The sequence below is a fragment of the Scardinius erythrophthalmus genome, assembly GCF_964197995.2.
Source record: "Scardinius erythrophthalmus genome assembly, chromosome: 2".
Taxonomy (NCBI): Eukaryota; Metazoa; Chordata; class Actinopteri; order Cypriniformes; family Leuciscidae; genus Scardinius; species Scardinius erythrophthalmus.
This window is the reverse complement of record NC_138222.1, coordinates 5,035,886-5,052,604: the sequence shown is the minus strand read 5'-3', so window position 1 is coordinate 5,052,604 and position 16,719 is coordinate 5,035,886. Positions and strand designations below refer to the sequence as shown.

At 35.4% G+C, this 16,719-nt stretch overlaps 1 protein-coding gene across 1 annotated transcript in view; it reads right to left on the bottom strand.

Annotated features, from left to right (window-relative positions):
- gramd2aa (GRAM domain containing 2Aa) overlaps window positions 1–16,719 on the bottom strand; it is a 30,937-nt gene that overhangs the window by 8,184 nt on the left and 6,034 nt on the right. The window contains exons 2-8 of the mRNA XM_081359650.1: window positions 16,109–16,210; window positions 9,657–9,714; window positions 6,549–6,621; window positions 5,242–5,345; window positions 3,522–3,620; window positions 725–796; window positions 572–634 (exon numbers count right to left, since the gene is read on the bottom strand). Coding sequence (XP_081215776.1) covers window positions 572–634; window positions 725–796; window positions 3,522–3,620; window positions 5,242–5,345; window positions 6,549–6,621; window positions 9,657–9,714; window positions 16,109–16,210 — 571 coding nt within the window. The remainder of the gene's footprint in view (window positions 1–571; window positions 635–724; window positions 797–3,521; window positions 3,621–5,241; window positions 5,346–6,548; window positions 6,622–9,656; window positions 9,715–16,108; window positions 16,211–16,719) is intronic.

Below are 16,719 nucleotides of genomic sequence, written 5' to 3'. Positions count from 1 at the left end.
GGCTGATCGGCCCTTTACATGCATTCTGCAAGCATTCACCATCTGATTGGCCTCTTCTGATCCTGCATCCAATGATATTGCTTGCTCAACACTTAAACATTTAAATAGTCTGTTTCAGTGTTTGCTGTAGGCTAGTCCTTTCAAAGACCCTCCACCTCCCCAGCTCCACCTGCCTAGATCTGTTACGGGATTTATTAGCAGTATTAGCATCCATACTTGCTCTGCAACTTCTAGTTCACCAAGACCAAATACATTAACATTACCTTATTCAATAACGTAAGAGTTTTCATGATTAAAATGACGTATAACTAACCACATAACATGTATTATTTTATAGCAGTATATGCACATTCCTTTGATACACTCATCTCTGGCTGATAACAGAATACTTGTAACACTGAAACAAGCATTTTTGTAAAGCTGTTTTGAAACAATATGTATTGTATTGGTGTTTAAAGCACTTTGGCCAACATGAGTCGATCACTATAATTAGCATGCGGATATTATGCATGAAAATGTAACATGCAAAATGTTCTCCAGAAGCCAGATCAATGTAGACTCTGAAACGTACCAGAGATAAAGAGTTAGGCTCCTCCATGTACTGCTTGAGGCTGAGGATCTTCTTCCCATTGACCTGTACGACAGATAGCAATACAACACACTTGTTATTAGGCTAATGCTGTTTATATAACGATCCGGCCCAAGGGTATAGAGTAACTCTCACCTGTAGATGTGTGCAGATGCGTCTCAACACATCATAGACGCTGTCTCTGGACAGTAGAGACACAAACACGTACTGTGCAAGGAGAGGACACAAACATATCAAAACATTATAATACATGGTGGATGTGGCATGTCAACCAACATTCCTGCTGGAAAACCCAGCTAAAACCAGCTATTGGTTTTGAAACATGTTAGTTGGTTTCAAACTGGTCCAAGCTGGTTAACAGTGGGGAAAACAATAAAAAAGAGCTACCGTTTTCCAAAACATGAAAGCTGGCGAACCATCTGGTCAACCATCTAAACCAGCTTGAAACACACTCTCTTATAAATAATGTTTTTACAGTGATGCCAAGAACCATTTTTAGTTCCCCAAAGAATCTTTCAGGGATCAATTCTTAAAATAACCAGTGTTTTCTTGGTGTGAAGAATATTAATAATCTAAAGAAACCTTTTCTACTTTAAAAAAGAACATTTAGTGCAATGGAAATGTTCCATGGATGTTAAAGGTTCTTAATGGAACCATATATGCCAATAAAGAACCTCTATTTGTCCATGTTCCAAGACACATTTACCACCTTAAACTGATTTTAGCTGGATTTTTCAGCAGAGGTTAGAGATTGAGACAAACCACTCTGGTTTAATTTCACAATGTAGCGACATATAATCTCACTACCAGGAAAAGGATCACTAAGAGTGAGTGAAAGCCGATCCCATGTATTAATTCAAAACAAATGCAACCTTCAAGTGGAGTGGGGAAAATATTGAAATTATGTGCACATGAATGACCAAATAAATTCTCAATGATACCCGACTTCAGAAGGTGCACGTTAACCTGAAAAATATCTGAAAATATGTTTGCAAACGACAGTGGATAGAAGTGGAAGTTATATTTCAGTATGCTTCATGCAAATTAAAGTCACCATGAAATCAAAATTGACCGTTTTTTATGGAATATTGCAATATTTATTATTTTAAATGATTTATTCGTGCAAATCGTTAATTAAAATATCTTCCCCTCCCTCTTGCAGCGACATGATGAGGGCGGGGCAACCTGTCACTCACATGAGATCGACCAATAGCAAACCACTCCCATCAAATATATTCCCCGCGGACAAAATCAAGTCCCGCCCTACATATTGATTGAGAAGCCGTTTAACTCGGATATATGTCACAATTGATTATTTGCGAGATGCCATGTATAAAAAAGAATATAGGTTGTGTAAAAGAGATGCAAGTGTATTCACCTGTTTATCTTTAAAACACAAGAAAGAGAATTTGCCACCATTTAATTTTATGATTCAGTTGCTTCTGAATTTTGATTCCAACTTTAGTTCATAGTAGCTGCAATACCAAAGATTTTACCAGGTGCAATTCAAGGCAGCAATACTCAATTTTCACAATGTCGTTTTGTTCTGCTTTTACTGAACAGGAAGTAAATTACTGCTTTTGAGAACTATAGAATTACAGGCATTAATCGTCATAGCAATCTCCAATAAAACTGCTCTTAACACTCTTCAACATGAATACCGTGCTCATATACGCTCTGACAAGTTCTACAGTAATATGAGCTAACTGAAGTTTTAACTGAAAAGAATCTGATGCCAAGTCCACTGACCCTCCCAATGGAAAGAAAAATCACATGAGATGTCAGAGAATTCCCTCTAGAGTTGAATGAGTGTGTGAGTGTGTGCAAAAGACAGAAATCTTACTTAATGGCACATTTTTCATTAAATTCTTAAATGATAGCTGTTTATAGCTGTATAATTGTTGCTACAATGTGTCAACAATTGTCTCTATTTGTATGTATTGATGTGGAATTTTAGGAGAAACTTCTGAGACAATAAAAATCCATTCTCCTGAGCAATGTATTATCCTCTGGAAAAGTTTTCAACTTTTTATCGATAGCAATGGGATGGAAATTAGAGTAAATGTGACTTTTGCTTCTCCTGAGAATTTTTTACAATTAACGTGCAACATGCAAACAATAAAGTGTTACTTGTTTCCGTCACTGACTAAAAAGGTACAGTAATTGCGACTTTTTAACTCGCAATTCTGACCTTTTTTCTCAGAATTGCGTACTATTAACTTAATTTTAAAAAGTCAGTCTTTTTACCTCAGAATAAGACTCTATAACTTGCAATTGGCAAGTTTATATCTCAAAATTTAGAGAAAAGAAGTCAGAATTGCGAGATATACTCGCAATTGCGGGGGTAAAACGACACAATTATGTTTCAATTGTCTTAAAAATTATTATTTATTTTTCATTGTTTTATTCCATGGCGGAAACAAGCTTGGATAGTTACTTGCCATTTCTTTGAAATTATTTTGTGAAAATTGTTTCAAAGCCATTTTTTTCAGTGCAATAATCTCTCGTTTCTCCTCTAGAGATTCAAAAGAGCTATACAAATATTCATATTTGCCAAGATACCAGAGTCTGCAATCAAACCTCAGAGATTTCAATAGGACCTCTGAGAAAGTTTCCCATGAAGACAAAATGATCTGAGCTACCTCTGATATACCATCTGATCATCCGTTCTTTGCACTGCTGAATAATGGGTTTACTTTCTAAACCAGTGTTACCTACTGTACCTAACAAGAATTAAACAGTTCACTAAACAAAAAGTATACAATGTGTGATAAATGCTGACTAAATCCAAGTCAAGGATTCATACTGTGACCTGGAGTCTCAGTGTTGCATCCATTTGCATTTCCGGTGTTTTGCAGCAGCGCAACATGTGCTGACTAAGCTTTGTATTTCAATCTGCCGGCCGGTGACCTGGAACCCAGTGGAAACGTACCTTCTGACTGCTGTCTGTGGTGATAGCCAAGCCATTGGGAACCAGACCTGCTGTCTTATGTTTCTTCACCATCCGCACAGACGCAACAGGAATGGCCACCTGAGAGGCAAGAGAAAGTTACGTGTTTCAAAGTGCATCTACGTTTACCAAAACATTTTCCCTCTCAAGGATGGAAACTGGACCAGCTTCATCTAATTACTAAATAACGCAGGTCACAATATAACATTACGCTTAATTCAGCATAACAAACTGCAACATGGCAGCTGATGTTTTGATGTGAACAAAACATCTATATGATTATTTACGATCATCATCTATATAATATTTGCCAATTATACAGTAACAGGATTTAGTACAAAGTACACTGGAATTGATACTACCAAAACATTCCCAGCTATTTATTGAAATTATGAAATTAAGCTGTGACAGGGCTGATAAAAATGTAACTTTAGGGTTAAGGCTCGTTTACACCAAGAACGATAACTATAATGATAACTATATTAGTGTCCACACCAGCGGACGATATCATTCTGTTTATTCTAAGCATCTGTAGCTTTAAATGCTCAAGCACTTTAATGCAGGATGGATTCTGATTGGCTGTCAGTGTTTTTATCGTTCATCAGCTGGAAAAAAAAAAATTTATAAAGTGATTCCAATGGTATCGTTTCTCTGAGCCGATAACTATAATGATAACGTTCTAAAAATCATTCTAAATATAAAAGAATAGCAGAGTTCACACCACAACAATAACGGCACAGAGAAACAATATCCAAGAAATCACTTTTACAGTCTTTTTTTTTTTTTCAACTGATGGCCGATAAAAACAATGACAGCCAATCAGAATCCACCAGACTTTAGAGAGCTCAAGGTTTTAACGCGGCAGGCGACAAAACTGTAGCGCGCTTAAAGGAGAACTCCGGTCAATTTTAACATTGAGCTCATTTTTTTGTACATTTGGAGTGCTGTCAATACAGAGAACAACGTCAAAAATCGGTGTTACCTACACAGAGTTATTCTATTTGTAAAATTTGCACCCTGTTGACTTCAATGGGGCAAGCACTAAACCTGCTTTTAGCCTCTTAACATCCTTGATGTGTCATTACAAGTGCACAGAAAGTGTGAGAGATTCCTTCAGAGTGAACACGAGTGGATCTGACTGCAGTAGATGTGAAAGATATGTATAAAAATGATGTTATTTAAGCCAGCGCAAATACCTGTGTTTACATCCTGTTTTTCGGTTGAAGTCCAAAGTAGTCGATTGCCGAGTTCACGCGCGTGATCATTGGTAACTAAACCTATATGCGTGAACTCGGCAATCGACTACCTGGGCTTCAAAAATGAGCTCAATGTTAAAATTGACCGGAGTTCTCCTTTAAACAGAACGATATCGTCCGCTGGTGTGGGTGCTACTATTGGCCTACTTATCGTCAAGTTATCTTTATAGTTATCAATCTTGGTGTGAAGCTGTGAACAGGCCTTAACCATAAAGAAAGTTAACCCAGGGTTTAGGAACGCTTTACCCCGTTTACAATGACCCATGGTTAACTAGTTCAAGTGTGAAAAGCCCTATATGGTGGTAATAGGCTTCAGTTCTTTGTGTACAGTGGGAAAATACAGCTTCATATAACGTTCAGTTTTCAAATTAAACATTTGCCACCGTTTCCAGGGAATGAACCTTCTAGCCGTGTCTCTAATCATAAGCTGAGGACATGACGCTCACCTTGATGTCTTTACCAAAGAGGTTGGCGTAGAAGCACAGCCAGTTTCGAGAGATGTAGAGTCGGCCTTGCAGGAGTATGTCTCGCAGCAGGGCACAGGAGTACACTAAAGAAGAGGTCACAAGTGCACTTACTCAAGAGGACTGAACACTGAAGTGTGCTGATCAGATTCTGACGTCGTTTCACTTGAATGACGGCTCAAAGCGGTTAAAATGCTGATAACAACATTATCAAACATCAAGATGAACAAGCAATGCACTGGGGTCCAAACACCAAAAATCTGGGATTCCAAATATAATTTAATGCTTGAAGTAAAGTTTTAGGATTATAAAATATTTGGAATACAAAAAAAGATTTTGCATATTACTGGATAATATGATCATCAGGTTTCACATAAAATTGCGTTCGTGCAGCTCTAGGGACACACTAAGTTAATCAATTAAATTAATGTGCATTTATAAACATAAACTTCTCACGCCAGTTATCATGATTGTGAATTGTATATCACATTATAAAATATGTAATATAACAATATGCACTACCGTTCAAAAGTTTTAGATCGGTACGTTTTTTAATGTTTTTTAAAAAATAAGTCGCTTCTGCTCACCAAGGTTGCGTTTATCAAAAAACAGTATAGTGTGTAATGTAAGACAAGCTTTATATTTCAGATAAATGCTGAGCATTTGAACTTTCTATTCATCAAAGAACCCGGACAGAAAAATGTAACAACTGTTTTCATCATTGATGATAATCAGAAACCTTTCTTGAGTATCAAATCATCATATTAGAGTGATTTCTGAAGGATCATGTGACTCTGAAGACTGAAGCTGGAAATTAAGCTTTGATCACAGGAATTACATTTTACAATATATTGACATAGAAAACTGTTATTTTAAATTGTAAAAACATTTAATAATATTACTGTTTTTACTGTATTTTTGATCAAATAAATGCAGCCTTGGTGAGCAGAAGAGACTTCTCTTATACCAATCTAAAACTTTTAAACGGTAGTGAGTATTGTTTAGACTAAATATTTTCTTAAAAATAATAATGCATGTAAATTAAACTGAAACTTCAAATGTTTATTCAATTATAAAAATGCAATAATTTGGAAGCAAGTGGTTTCTGATCTTTGCCCCTTTCTGTATTTAATGGACAATTTTATTAACAATGCGCAAATTTCACATAAACCAAAACAAGAGCTGCACTATTAAGAGAGTAATTTCACAAGGTCACTTGACAAGGAGATGCTAGATAAGGAGATAACAGAAGAGGTTGCAGTATAGAAGGAGAAAGACACCGAACGTACCCTTCATGAGAAGCTCGTCTTTGGGAACGCTCTGGAAAAGCTTGTGGAACTGCGCATTATACTTGCTGACGGTCTGTGAGGAAGCAGAGGACAGAGAAATCAGCTGTTTCGCACAGCTCTTCTGCAGCCTGGCTCTCTCTCGTAAGGGATGCGAGCTCTGCACCAAACTGAGCATGCTGACACGACACACACACTCCACACGAGCCGAGAGACAGTGTGTGTGCTGCAGTTACACTGTCCCGGGACCCGAGAGCCAGCGTCAGCTCCGTCCTATTCCTGTGAGTGAGGTAAACAGCGTCTCTTCTTCCTTCACAAGCGTGTCTCTCTCTCTCTCTCTCTCTCTCTCTCTCTCTCTCTCTCCGCAGAAGAAACACCCACTGCACCTCGACGGAAAAACTTGTGGGCTTGTTTCTAGCGCATTTGTCTTCACTGGTGTGTGTGTGTGTGTGTCTCACTCTTGCTTCCTGCAGCTCAGAGCGTCTCACTGATGCATTTGGATGATGTTCATTAAGTAGATGGGCTGATCCAATCAGGAGTGCACCGTGAATGTTTAACCCTGAGTGCATTATACATGATTTATCAGTGCACATCATCTTTTTTATTTATTTTTTTTATTCATGTGCCCTCGTAATCTTTAAAGGGATAGTCCACCCAAAAATGATCCCATGATTTACTCACCCTCAAGCCATCCTAAGTGTTTATGACTTTCTTCTTTCAGACTAATACAATGACGAGTTATATTCTGGCTCTTCCAAGCTTTATAATGGGAGATAATCCCATAAAAAATAATCCATACCACTCAATGGGGTTAATAAATGCCTTCTGACGCGAAGCGATGGGTTTTTGTAAGAAAAATATCTTTATTATCTATGATAACTAGCTTTCAGGAGAAGGCCGACTCTGGTTATCTCTGTATTTAATCTATATTTTAGGCAGCAATGAAACAAATTATGTTATAAAACACCACTCTGCCTCTTTTCATTTTCATTTAAAAAATATGGTTCAGGCAACAAGTAGCCTACATTGATTATCTTCACTGCATGAATATTTATAATAACCAAACAAAATATAAAACACAACCCTGCCTCTTTTAGTTTACATTACATACATGTGGTTCAGGCAATATGTGCATATGTATTCTGATTAGTTTCACAGTAATTGAACGAAATATGACATAAAACACAACCCTGTCTCTTTTTGTTAAATGTCAGAATTAATGATCAATTATAAAAGTATACGTTGGTATAAGAAGCTATACAATAAGAAATAAAGCAAACAATTCAGTCAAACGTATAAAGTCAGCGGTCTAGTATAGGCTACAACAGTAAAGTTAAATAAAAAAAAGATTTGCCAGGGGACAAATTATAGATTCATGAGAGCAAAGGTCGCCTGTTAAATATACACAAGGCAAATTATATCTCTTGTTTAACGACTACAGAGACATCAGAGCCAGCGGCAAACAGACGGACTAGCCGAGGAAACGCTGTTCCAGGCGAGGTTAATAAGCGCCTGGTGATAAACTGGATCGCACAACTACAAAAACATTTTACACAATTTTCAAATAGGAGCAATCTTGGGTTACACTTTATTTTAAGGTGTCATTGTTACAGTGTAATTATATATTTAAGTACTGTGCAATTTTAATTAATAACATGTACTTACTAAAGGGTTAGGGTAGGATTAGGATTTGGTGAAGGGGTTAATTGCATGTAATTATGCATAATTTACTGTTATTACTATGGTAAGTACATATGTAACAAAGACACAAAGTTACTATGGTAAGAAGAACATATGTAACAAAGACACTGTATAATAAAGTGTTACCCAATCTTAATAAATAAACCACTGACTTGAGCTTTAAACAACTACATTCTCGCCTGAGAAACTCTTCAAGCTACATTTCATGACACAATAACAGAAGTATTTTGAAATTACACAGGTTTTCTCCTCCACCATTCTGGGATACATGGCTGTCTCAACTCAAGTAACAAGTCCCCTCTTGATGCAAGAACACGTCTGAGATTTGAACTGATTTTGAACAGAACTTGTGCAGCGAATGATGACGTTGAACACAAGTACAGACAAGAACGCGTATTGAGAAACGGCACTTGACTCAAACTTCCTGAGTAGCAGAGCTGTGGTCACAGAATCTACTCTGAAATCTAACAAACTAGCAAGGCGCCAAAATCATTTGCACAAACAGTGAGCCTTGGACACTTGAGACACAAGTAAAAGATTATAAGATATCAAAACAAATAGCATTTGTTTTTAGGGAATATAGCACAGTCACTTTCTTGTGTCAGATGTTAGTGGAATGTGTTCATAATTATTGTGATGACGGCTATAGTCTACATTTACACTTATGGTTATTCTCCTGAGCGCAGATCAGATTTTTGGAGGAGGAAATTTTTATTGTTCAGAAGGATTTATTTATTTTAGTGCTGGGAAAAAATTAATCGCGATTAATCGCATCCAAAATAAAAGTTTGTGTTTGCATAATATATATGTGTGTGTACTGTGTATAATTATTTTGTATATATAAATACACACATATGCATGTATATATTTAAGATTTTTATTTATTTATATATAAATTATTTATATTTATATATAATATAAATTATGTATAAATGTATATACAGTATATACATGCAAATATTTCTTAAATAAATACATGCATATGTGTGTATTTATATATACAAAATAGTTATACACAGTACACACATATATATTATGCAAACACAAACTTTTATTTTGGATGCGATTAATCGCGATTAATTTTTTCCCAGCACTAATTTATTTATCATATCTTATTCAAGAGACTTAAAATTGTATTGCCCTATTAGTCCCTGCTGTAACTAAAACACATCTTCCTCCATTACAGATCTCCTTTCTTGGTTTATGACCGAATAATGTCGTTTATTATACAAACAGAATCTGGGGACATAGAAAAAACATGTCTCATCTGAAACACTGTATATATGTTCAAATATACTTTCATACTTTTTCATATTTTAAAATATGAAAAAGTGTCAAAACATTTTTCAGATCACTATTATCCAGATTAGACATATAATGAAACTGAAGTGTAGGGCATCTGGTACTTACAGATCCACGGTAGCATTTCTTGAGGTCCTCAAATGACAGATCATCTATTAGATGCAACCTGTAATATATAGAGAAAAATATTTACGAGGTTCAACCCGGAAACATGATTTCGTTTAAATTAGTAGCATAGACTCATGATAAAAGCACATATAAAGTGAACTTATACATTTCCCCCTGTGATATGGAGTTCGGCATTTATTCTGTTAAACGCTACAACAAAACTGAGCAAACACAGTCTTCTTAATCTCAGGGCGAACTCATGACAATTCATGATGACCCTCAGCCCTCTAAATGTGCTCATGCTCAGGCCCGAGGCAGAGAACCGTCCCATTACATGAAGCTTATGACTGTTGCATATTCCAGATAAGAGCTCGAGACGTTCACGTGACATGCAAAGTAGATTTTATTTTGATGGTCCATTTAGATATTCTGTTGACTATAAATAAAGTTCTACCTGCATGTCTAAAGACTAGGTTAGGGGTAGTAGAATAAGTTGGCATGTACTTGTAAAGTTACAGTCAGCATAATGTCTGTTGGGGAGCATAGCAGATATTTGGCAGACGGTCTACTAATACTGTAATGAATTAGTTGACATGTACAAGGTTATATATAGTCAACAGAATGTCTAAAGGGGAGCATCAAAATAAAATGTTACAGATTTTTTCACAGTTTAGTTTTTGTTTAGATATCATTTATGAATCGGGTGTTATGCAAACTTCTGTTATATGGTAAGCAGACTTTTTGGCTTTTTTTATTGTTGTCAATGGAGGAGAGGCTTATGCGCTAAAAATAAAAAAATAAAAAAAATGTAGTAGCCAAATTGGCTGGTGAGTGAAAAGTTCATTTTAAACCCTGGGCACAAGTATTTGCGATGATATAAGGCCCTCTAACTAAAGTACTACAATGGGCATTGCTCAAGGGTCAGTTCTGGGACCAGTTTTTACATGAATGTTCCGGAATATTGTATAAATACTAATTGTCAAATGTATGCAGATAATACTGTTATTCAAAATGTTAACAAATTAAATGATCTCATTGTCTCACAATCAACAATTGCTGATTTTATAATTATGATCGATCAAAATCAAACAGAGAACGTTTAGGTACTGTATAACACTGGAGACTCAATTACAGTTTGATCAACATCTAAAAAAATGTGCAAAACTATTTTAGCAAATTTGAATTTGATCTTATATACCTATTAAAGGCAGCAGCCAAGTTGTATAAATATGCAATTAATTTTTTCACATCTTTTGTGTGACTACTTTGAGTCAGGCTCTTTAATCCGTTACTATACCAATAGTATCACTTGCACCATTATACTATACCAATTTATCACCAGTAAATAAACAGGCTTTTAAAAGAAGGCTTTGGATAGGAAATCAATTAATTAGATTTATATATATATATATATATATATATATATATATATATATATATATATATATATATATATATATATATATATATATATATATATATATATATAATTTAGTTCCTAAGGTTATTTGTCAATTAATAATGAAACAAGAAGGTAGGGGAATTACTCATAGGGGTCATAATTGGGTAAGACTTTTTTTCATCAGACTAACTGTAACTCTGCAACTACAAATGACATCAGAAATGAGATTATGACACCAACTCTCTTTATTCTACACTACAGGCTCACAGATAAAGAGCTGTGTTGGGAACGCAGGCGCATGGAGTCCTCTGGCACAATGGCACATGTTCCCCTATCTCACTGTGTACGGCTGCGGACAGGACAAATGCATCTGTTATGCTTTTATCATCATTCAACATAACAGGGAACCCCGCTACACCCACACTCGTGAACACAAACATGTTTCTTTTCACACATCATTGTTCCCGTGAAGATACAATTATGTCCCCTTAGGCCGCTATTGTTTCCACTGCACTATGCTGTTGAATCCAATAAAAATGAGCATCTATTATAGATGATTCTACTGTATATTCCTTTTGTTGCCACTTGAACACAGACACAATGCGTCAAGTAGTGCTGACTGAGTTACAAACATTGGCGTGCTTTAATGTAATAAAAACAAATAGAGAGTGGTGTGTGAGGCACAAGCGTGTGTTTTTCAGAGCAACATGTGATGTGGCTTCCTGTGTGGTGAGTGAGTCGAGAATGAATTATACATGGAAGACAAAGTACATTTGTCTTTGACTTGGACCAACAATATATATTTTGTTTGCAGGGCTGCATACTCATTTTTGTCCAGTAAAATGAGGATTTTCCTTCTCTTAATACTACATAGAAAAACACAAGCTATGGGTGGATTTCCCATCATCTTTCTGCACAAGAGCAGCACAAGAATGACAAAATAGATAAAACATCATGCATTTACTCTTCATTATTGCATTCAAAATCAGATTGAGCTACGGTTGAACCATTCAATTTTGCTTTTTGGATTAATGTTAAATTAATGTTAAAATGTTTTAATGCATTTTAAACAAATTTATGTCAATTAATGAAAGATTCAGCTGAGGTCATGTCTGTCCGCAAATCTGCATATTGTGTTCGAGATCAGTGGCCATTGGCTCTCGCACCTGAATATTTAAATAAGTGGGCCTTGCAAAGAAAGGAGGCTTTGGGGGACTTTTAAGTTATTGTAAACAAATGTATAGGGGTCATAGTTGTATTAACGGTTCTCTTTAGTATTGTATTTGTTTTGGGTTATATTGTATAGTGTAGCACCATCATGGAGATTAGTGTTCCGTCTAACCAAGTCAAACTTGTTCACAAACATTATTTTTATGTATTAAAAAATGTCCAATATAGCTTTATCAGTGCTGGATCAAAGAAATCTCAAATAAATAAATAAATAAATAAGTAACTAAAGTTTGACAGTGTTCCAAACCAAAACTGTTTATTTGTAACCTAGGTTGGATTTGCTCACTTAACTGAGGTGATATTAAAACAAAAATTAAATGCAACGTCAAAACAGGGATGCACTGATATATTGGCAGATAGAAAATATTGGCCATCGCTTTGTTAAGAAACAAAGTCTCATATTTCAAATTCTGTCCATTTTATCATGAATTTTTGTGATCATTTTGAGGCTCTTACATGTATCGCGACAGATCGCCATAGCACCTCAGTTCAAGCAGCAGCGCAAGTCTTTTCTTCCACTTTACTACAAGTTATAGTGCTATAAAACATGCATGAATATCAAAAGCTGTGCTGAAAGATACAGTACTACTCACCGAAATGTATCACGTCTCATGTCTCATGTACTTTAAGTTATACTTCTTTCCACTCCCTTTCGAGCAACTAGTATTAGTGTAAATATGGGATATGTGTATCAAAATTGTAATGTGTGTGTGTGTGTGTGTGTGTACAGGTACACATGTGTATATGTATATGTGTGTATATATATGTGTATGTGTACAGTTATTATTTGTAATGTACTGTATATGTGTGTGTGTATATATATATTTGTGTGTATATGTGTGTGTATATATATATATATATATATATATATACACACAGTATATATATGCAAATGTATGTATATGGGAGATAAACTGTGCTATGTTTTTTATATTGTGTTAATATATATATATATATATATGTGTGTGTGTGTGTGTGTGTATGTGTATAGTTATTATTTGTAATGTATATGTGTGTATATATTTATGTGTATATGTGTGTATGTATGTATATGGGAGATAAACTGTGCTATGTTTATTTTATATTGTGTTTATATATTTATTTATTTATTTATTTATTTTGCTCAAAATAAACTTCAATCAATCAATCAATCAATCAAAATAACCCAATCAGTGTTTCAATCAATAAAACAGCTTGTTAAAAATGACACTTAACATTGGGAAAAGTTATTAAATGTTCACAGTTCGTTAGCTAGCTATAAAACACTAAAGAGGAGCTTATTTACTGTTAATCATATATATATATATGCTTGAATAAATTTGTAATGAAGACAAGTGCTAATGAAAACTACCTTATGTGGAAAACATTTCAGTTTTTTTGTTTAATTATTATATCTGAAAATAAATAGCAGTTGAATATAATAGCTCTGTTGTTAATTTTACCCTTGAATATTATAGTAGTAAAGAGTAATGAGTTTCCCTTAAGAAAATCTAACTACCGGTATCGACAGATATCATTCTGAATAATTGTTCAACCCACTTTAAATAGGTTTGGCTCTGGTATCTGGTATCATGGCATACACAGACTGAATTATGGACATCCACGTGACATGTCTCGCATTAATAACCATTCATTTCAGCTGCCACAAACTACTTTAAATAGATGAACTCGTTTCTCTTTGATCTCTAAGCAACAAAAATGATCAGAAATCATCATCCGCTCGCAGATACCTTTAAAACGACAGTAAGATAGAAACACAAATGCTGCTGTGTCTCCTGTGCAATGCAGACATGAGTCACGAGCTCTTATTCTGCTCACGATGAGAGTTTCAGACTGGCAGAGAGTGTGTGTGTGTGTGTGTGTGTGTGTGTGTGTTTGCCCTTGGCTGAGCTTCTGCATAGATAGGCGGATTAACAGCCAGAACACATCTCGAGCCAGAAACAGAATATGTTCCTGTGTATGGTCAATAATTCATCTAGAAGCAAGTAAAAGGGGACAAAGATTTTCAAACTTGGATTTTTACAGAGGAAACACAATACAGGTTCTGTGATACTGAGCCGTTCAGTCATTCAGCGGATGAAAGTGCTCAGCTAAACCCCGTCTGGAAGCACATTACACTTACAAGAAGTGCACAAGTTCACATATAATGGAATCTGCCACCATGTGAGCTAGTTTAAATCATTCCTAACATTTCCCAAGAGAAATGCACTTAACTGTATTGAATGTGAACTTCAAATGTTAAAAGTATATTTAAAAAAAAAATTTGATCAAATAAAAAGGCTATTTAAGAATACTTACTTACATGACGATGCTTAACACTTTTAAAAAACTGCACTTTGTAATAATGTCAAAATAAAAGTTTTACTTCAAAATAAGAGTACTTCTTTAAAGCTGGAATATTATAAAGGGTTGACTAACATACTAAAGCTCATGTAAAGTACTTGATTATAATTTTAACATTAGTGTGTTATTCAATTTTACAATTAGAGTTAATATTTTAGATGCAACTTCACTACAAAATTCCAAATATATTTAAATAAATTGCATGCATATTTCAATACATATTATGGTAACACTTTAGTTTAGGGTCCAATTCTCACTATAACTGCTTATTATCATGCATATTAGGCTGTTTATTAGTATTTATAAAGCACATAATAATAATGCCTTATTCTGCATGACCATATTCTACATCTCTTAATCCTAAACTTAACAACTATACTATTAATAAGCAGTAATTAGGAGTTTATTGAGGCAAAAGTCACAGTTAATAGTGAGAATTAGACCCTAAAATAAAGTGTGACCGAAATGATATTAAAGTATATTTTAGTTTACCATAAATGCTTGTCAGTACATTCAGCAGGGCAATTGAAGAACTTTTGAAATTTAACATGCAGTTCAGTTTCTGAAAAGACATTCATTTCACACTTAAGTATATTATTTTAATGTATAGTATTTCTGTAATAATGCTGTATTTAAAAGTATGCTAAAGTCTTCTTTTTCATAAGGGAAGTTCTTGAATAAAAGAAGCTTAAGGGTCACATAAGGGGTATAGATTTCATAATAAAACATTTGAATAAGTTTTTTATATTGCTAATTTTATTTGATAAATGATTTTGATCTGTGCATTTGTGTCAAGTTTGATGACTTTACCATTACTAATATAGTAATAGAGTAGTAAGGAGTGTGTTGATTTTTTTTATTGGTGCCACTTATGATTATTGATGCTCAGCTGTAACTGGGTAATCAGCTGAAAGACTCGAGTGTACCGTCATTCTTCATCACAGAGATTGTAATCAATTATTTGTGAGATAAAAATCATTATTCATCATGAGATGGTATCATAGAAAGGACATGATTGTACTAAACTAATATTTTACCTGAATATTGTGTTTGCAGTCTGAATTGTATGTGAATGAGACTGTTTAACAAAACATAATATGCAAATATTAAACATCTTTCTGTTAAAATTGTTTTGTTTATTGAGGAAGGAGGCCAAAAAGTGAGAGTATGTCACTTCCAGCTGAATATCTATTATGACTGCTTCATCTTAACTAATATATTTTCCAGATCATGCCGGGTCACAGCTGGAGCCTCTCCCAGAGTCTCCTCCCACAGGAAAACCCCACAATAACACGAGGAGAACACGCAAACTCCACTCAGAAAGCTCAGCGGGACTCAAACCCTGGACCTTCTTGCTACAACCACTCAAATACATTCAACTTATGACATGAAGCCATGATGATATCAATATATTATTACTGTATGATGAACCCAGATTATATAAAGGCGACCGAAGCGGAGTCAAGTCCTAACTTGCCTGAAATGCATGTCCTCGTCCTTCGAGGGCTCCGGCTGATCGTGAGGTGTTAGGAGCCCGATCTCTTCAGCCGGATCCTGATGATCACTCATGGTCCTAGGCCTGCAAAACACACAAACACACACAACAACAACACGTCATACACACTTCTAATGAACATTTAGCCTTTTCCCATAGCAAAAGAGCACATGCTATTTCTGGGCTCCAATTAGAGAGCTGTGATAAATGGACCAGGGCTGGGAACGCTGCTCACTGCATGCCTATTCTTCCCTTGTTATCTTTAATTGGGAAGCTTCATTAGGCGTGAGTTTGAGTCATCTCTGTGTGCACTGACGGACCGGTTCCTGTTTTTGAAGGTCACATCATTTGATCCGCTGTTTAATGCACCCTAGAGACTGAACACACGCTGCTATACGCCACACACACACAGCTGGTGCGCTGCTCCTCTAAAACGCTTAACTAGCAGTTCTCCTGCTGATGCCCCTCACAGGACAGCAATGAGAGGAGGGCAAAGAGCAACATATGCAGCCTACCGCGTTTAAAAATGCAAAGAGAAATACATAGACTAGGGGATTAAACGGCCAGCGCGTGATTATAGTAATTAGATGATA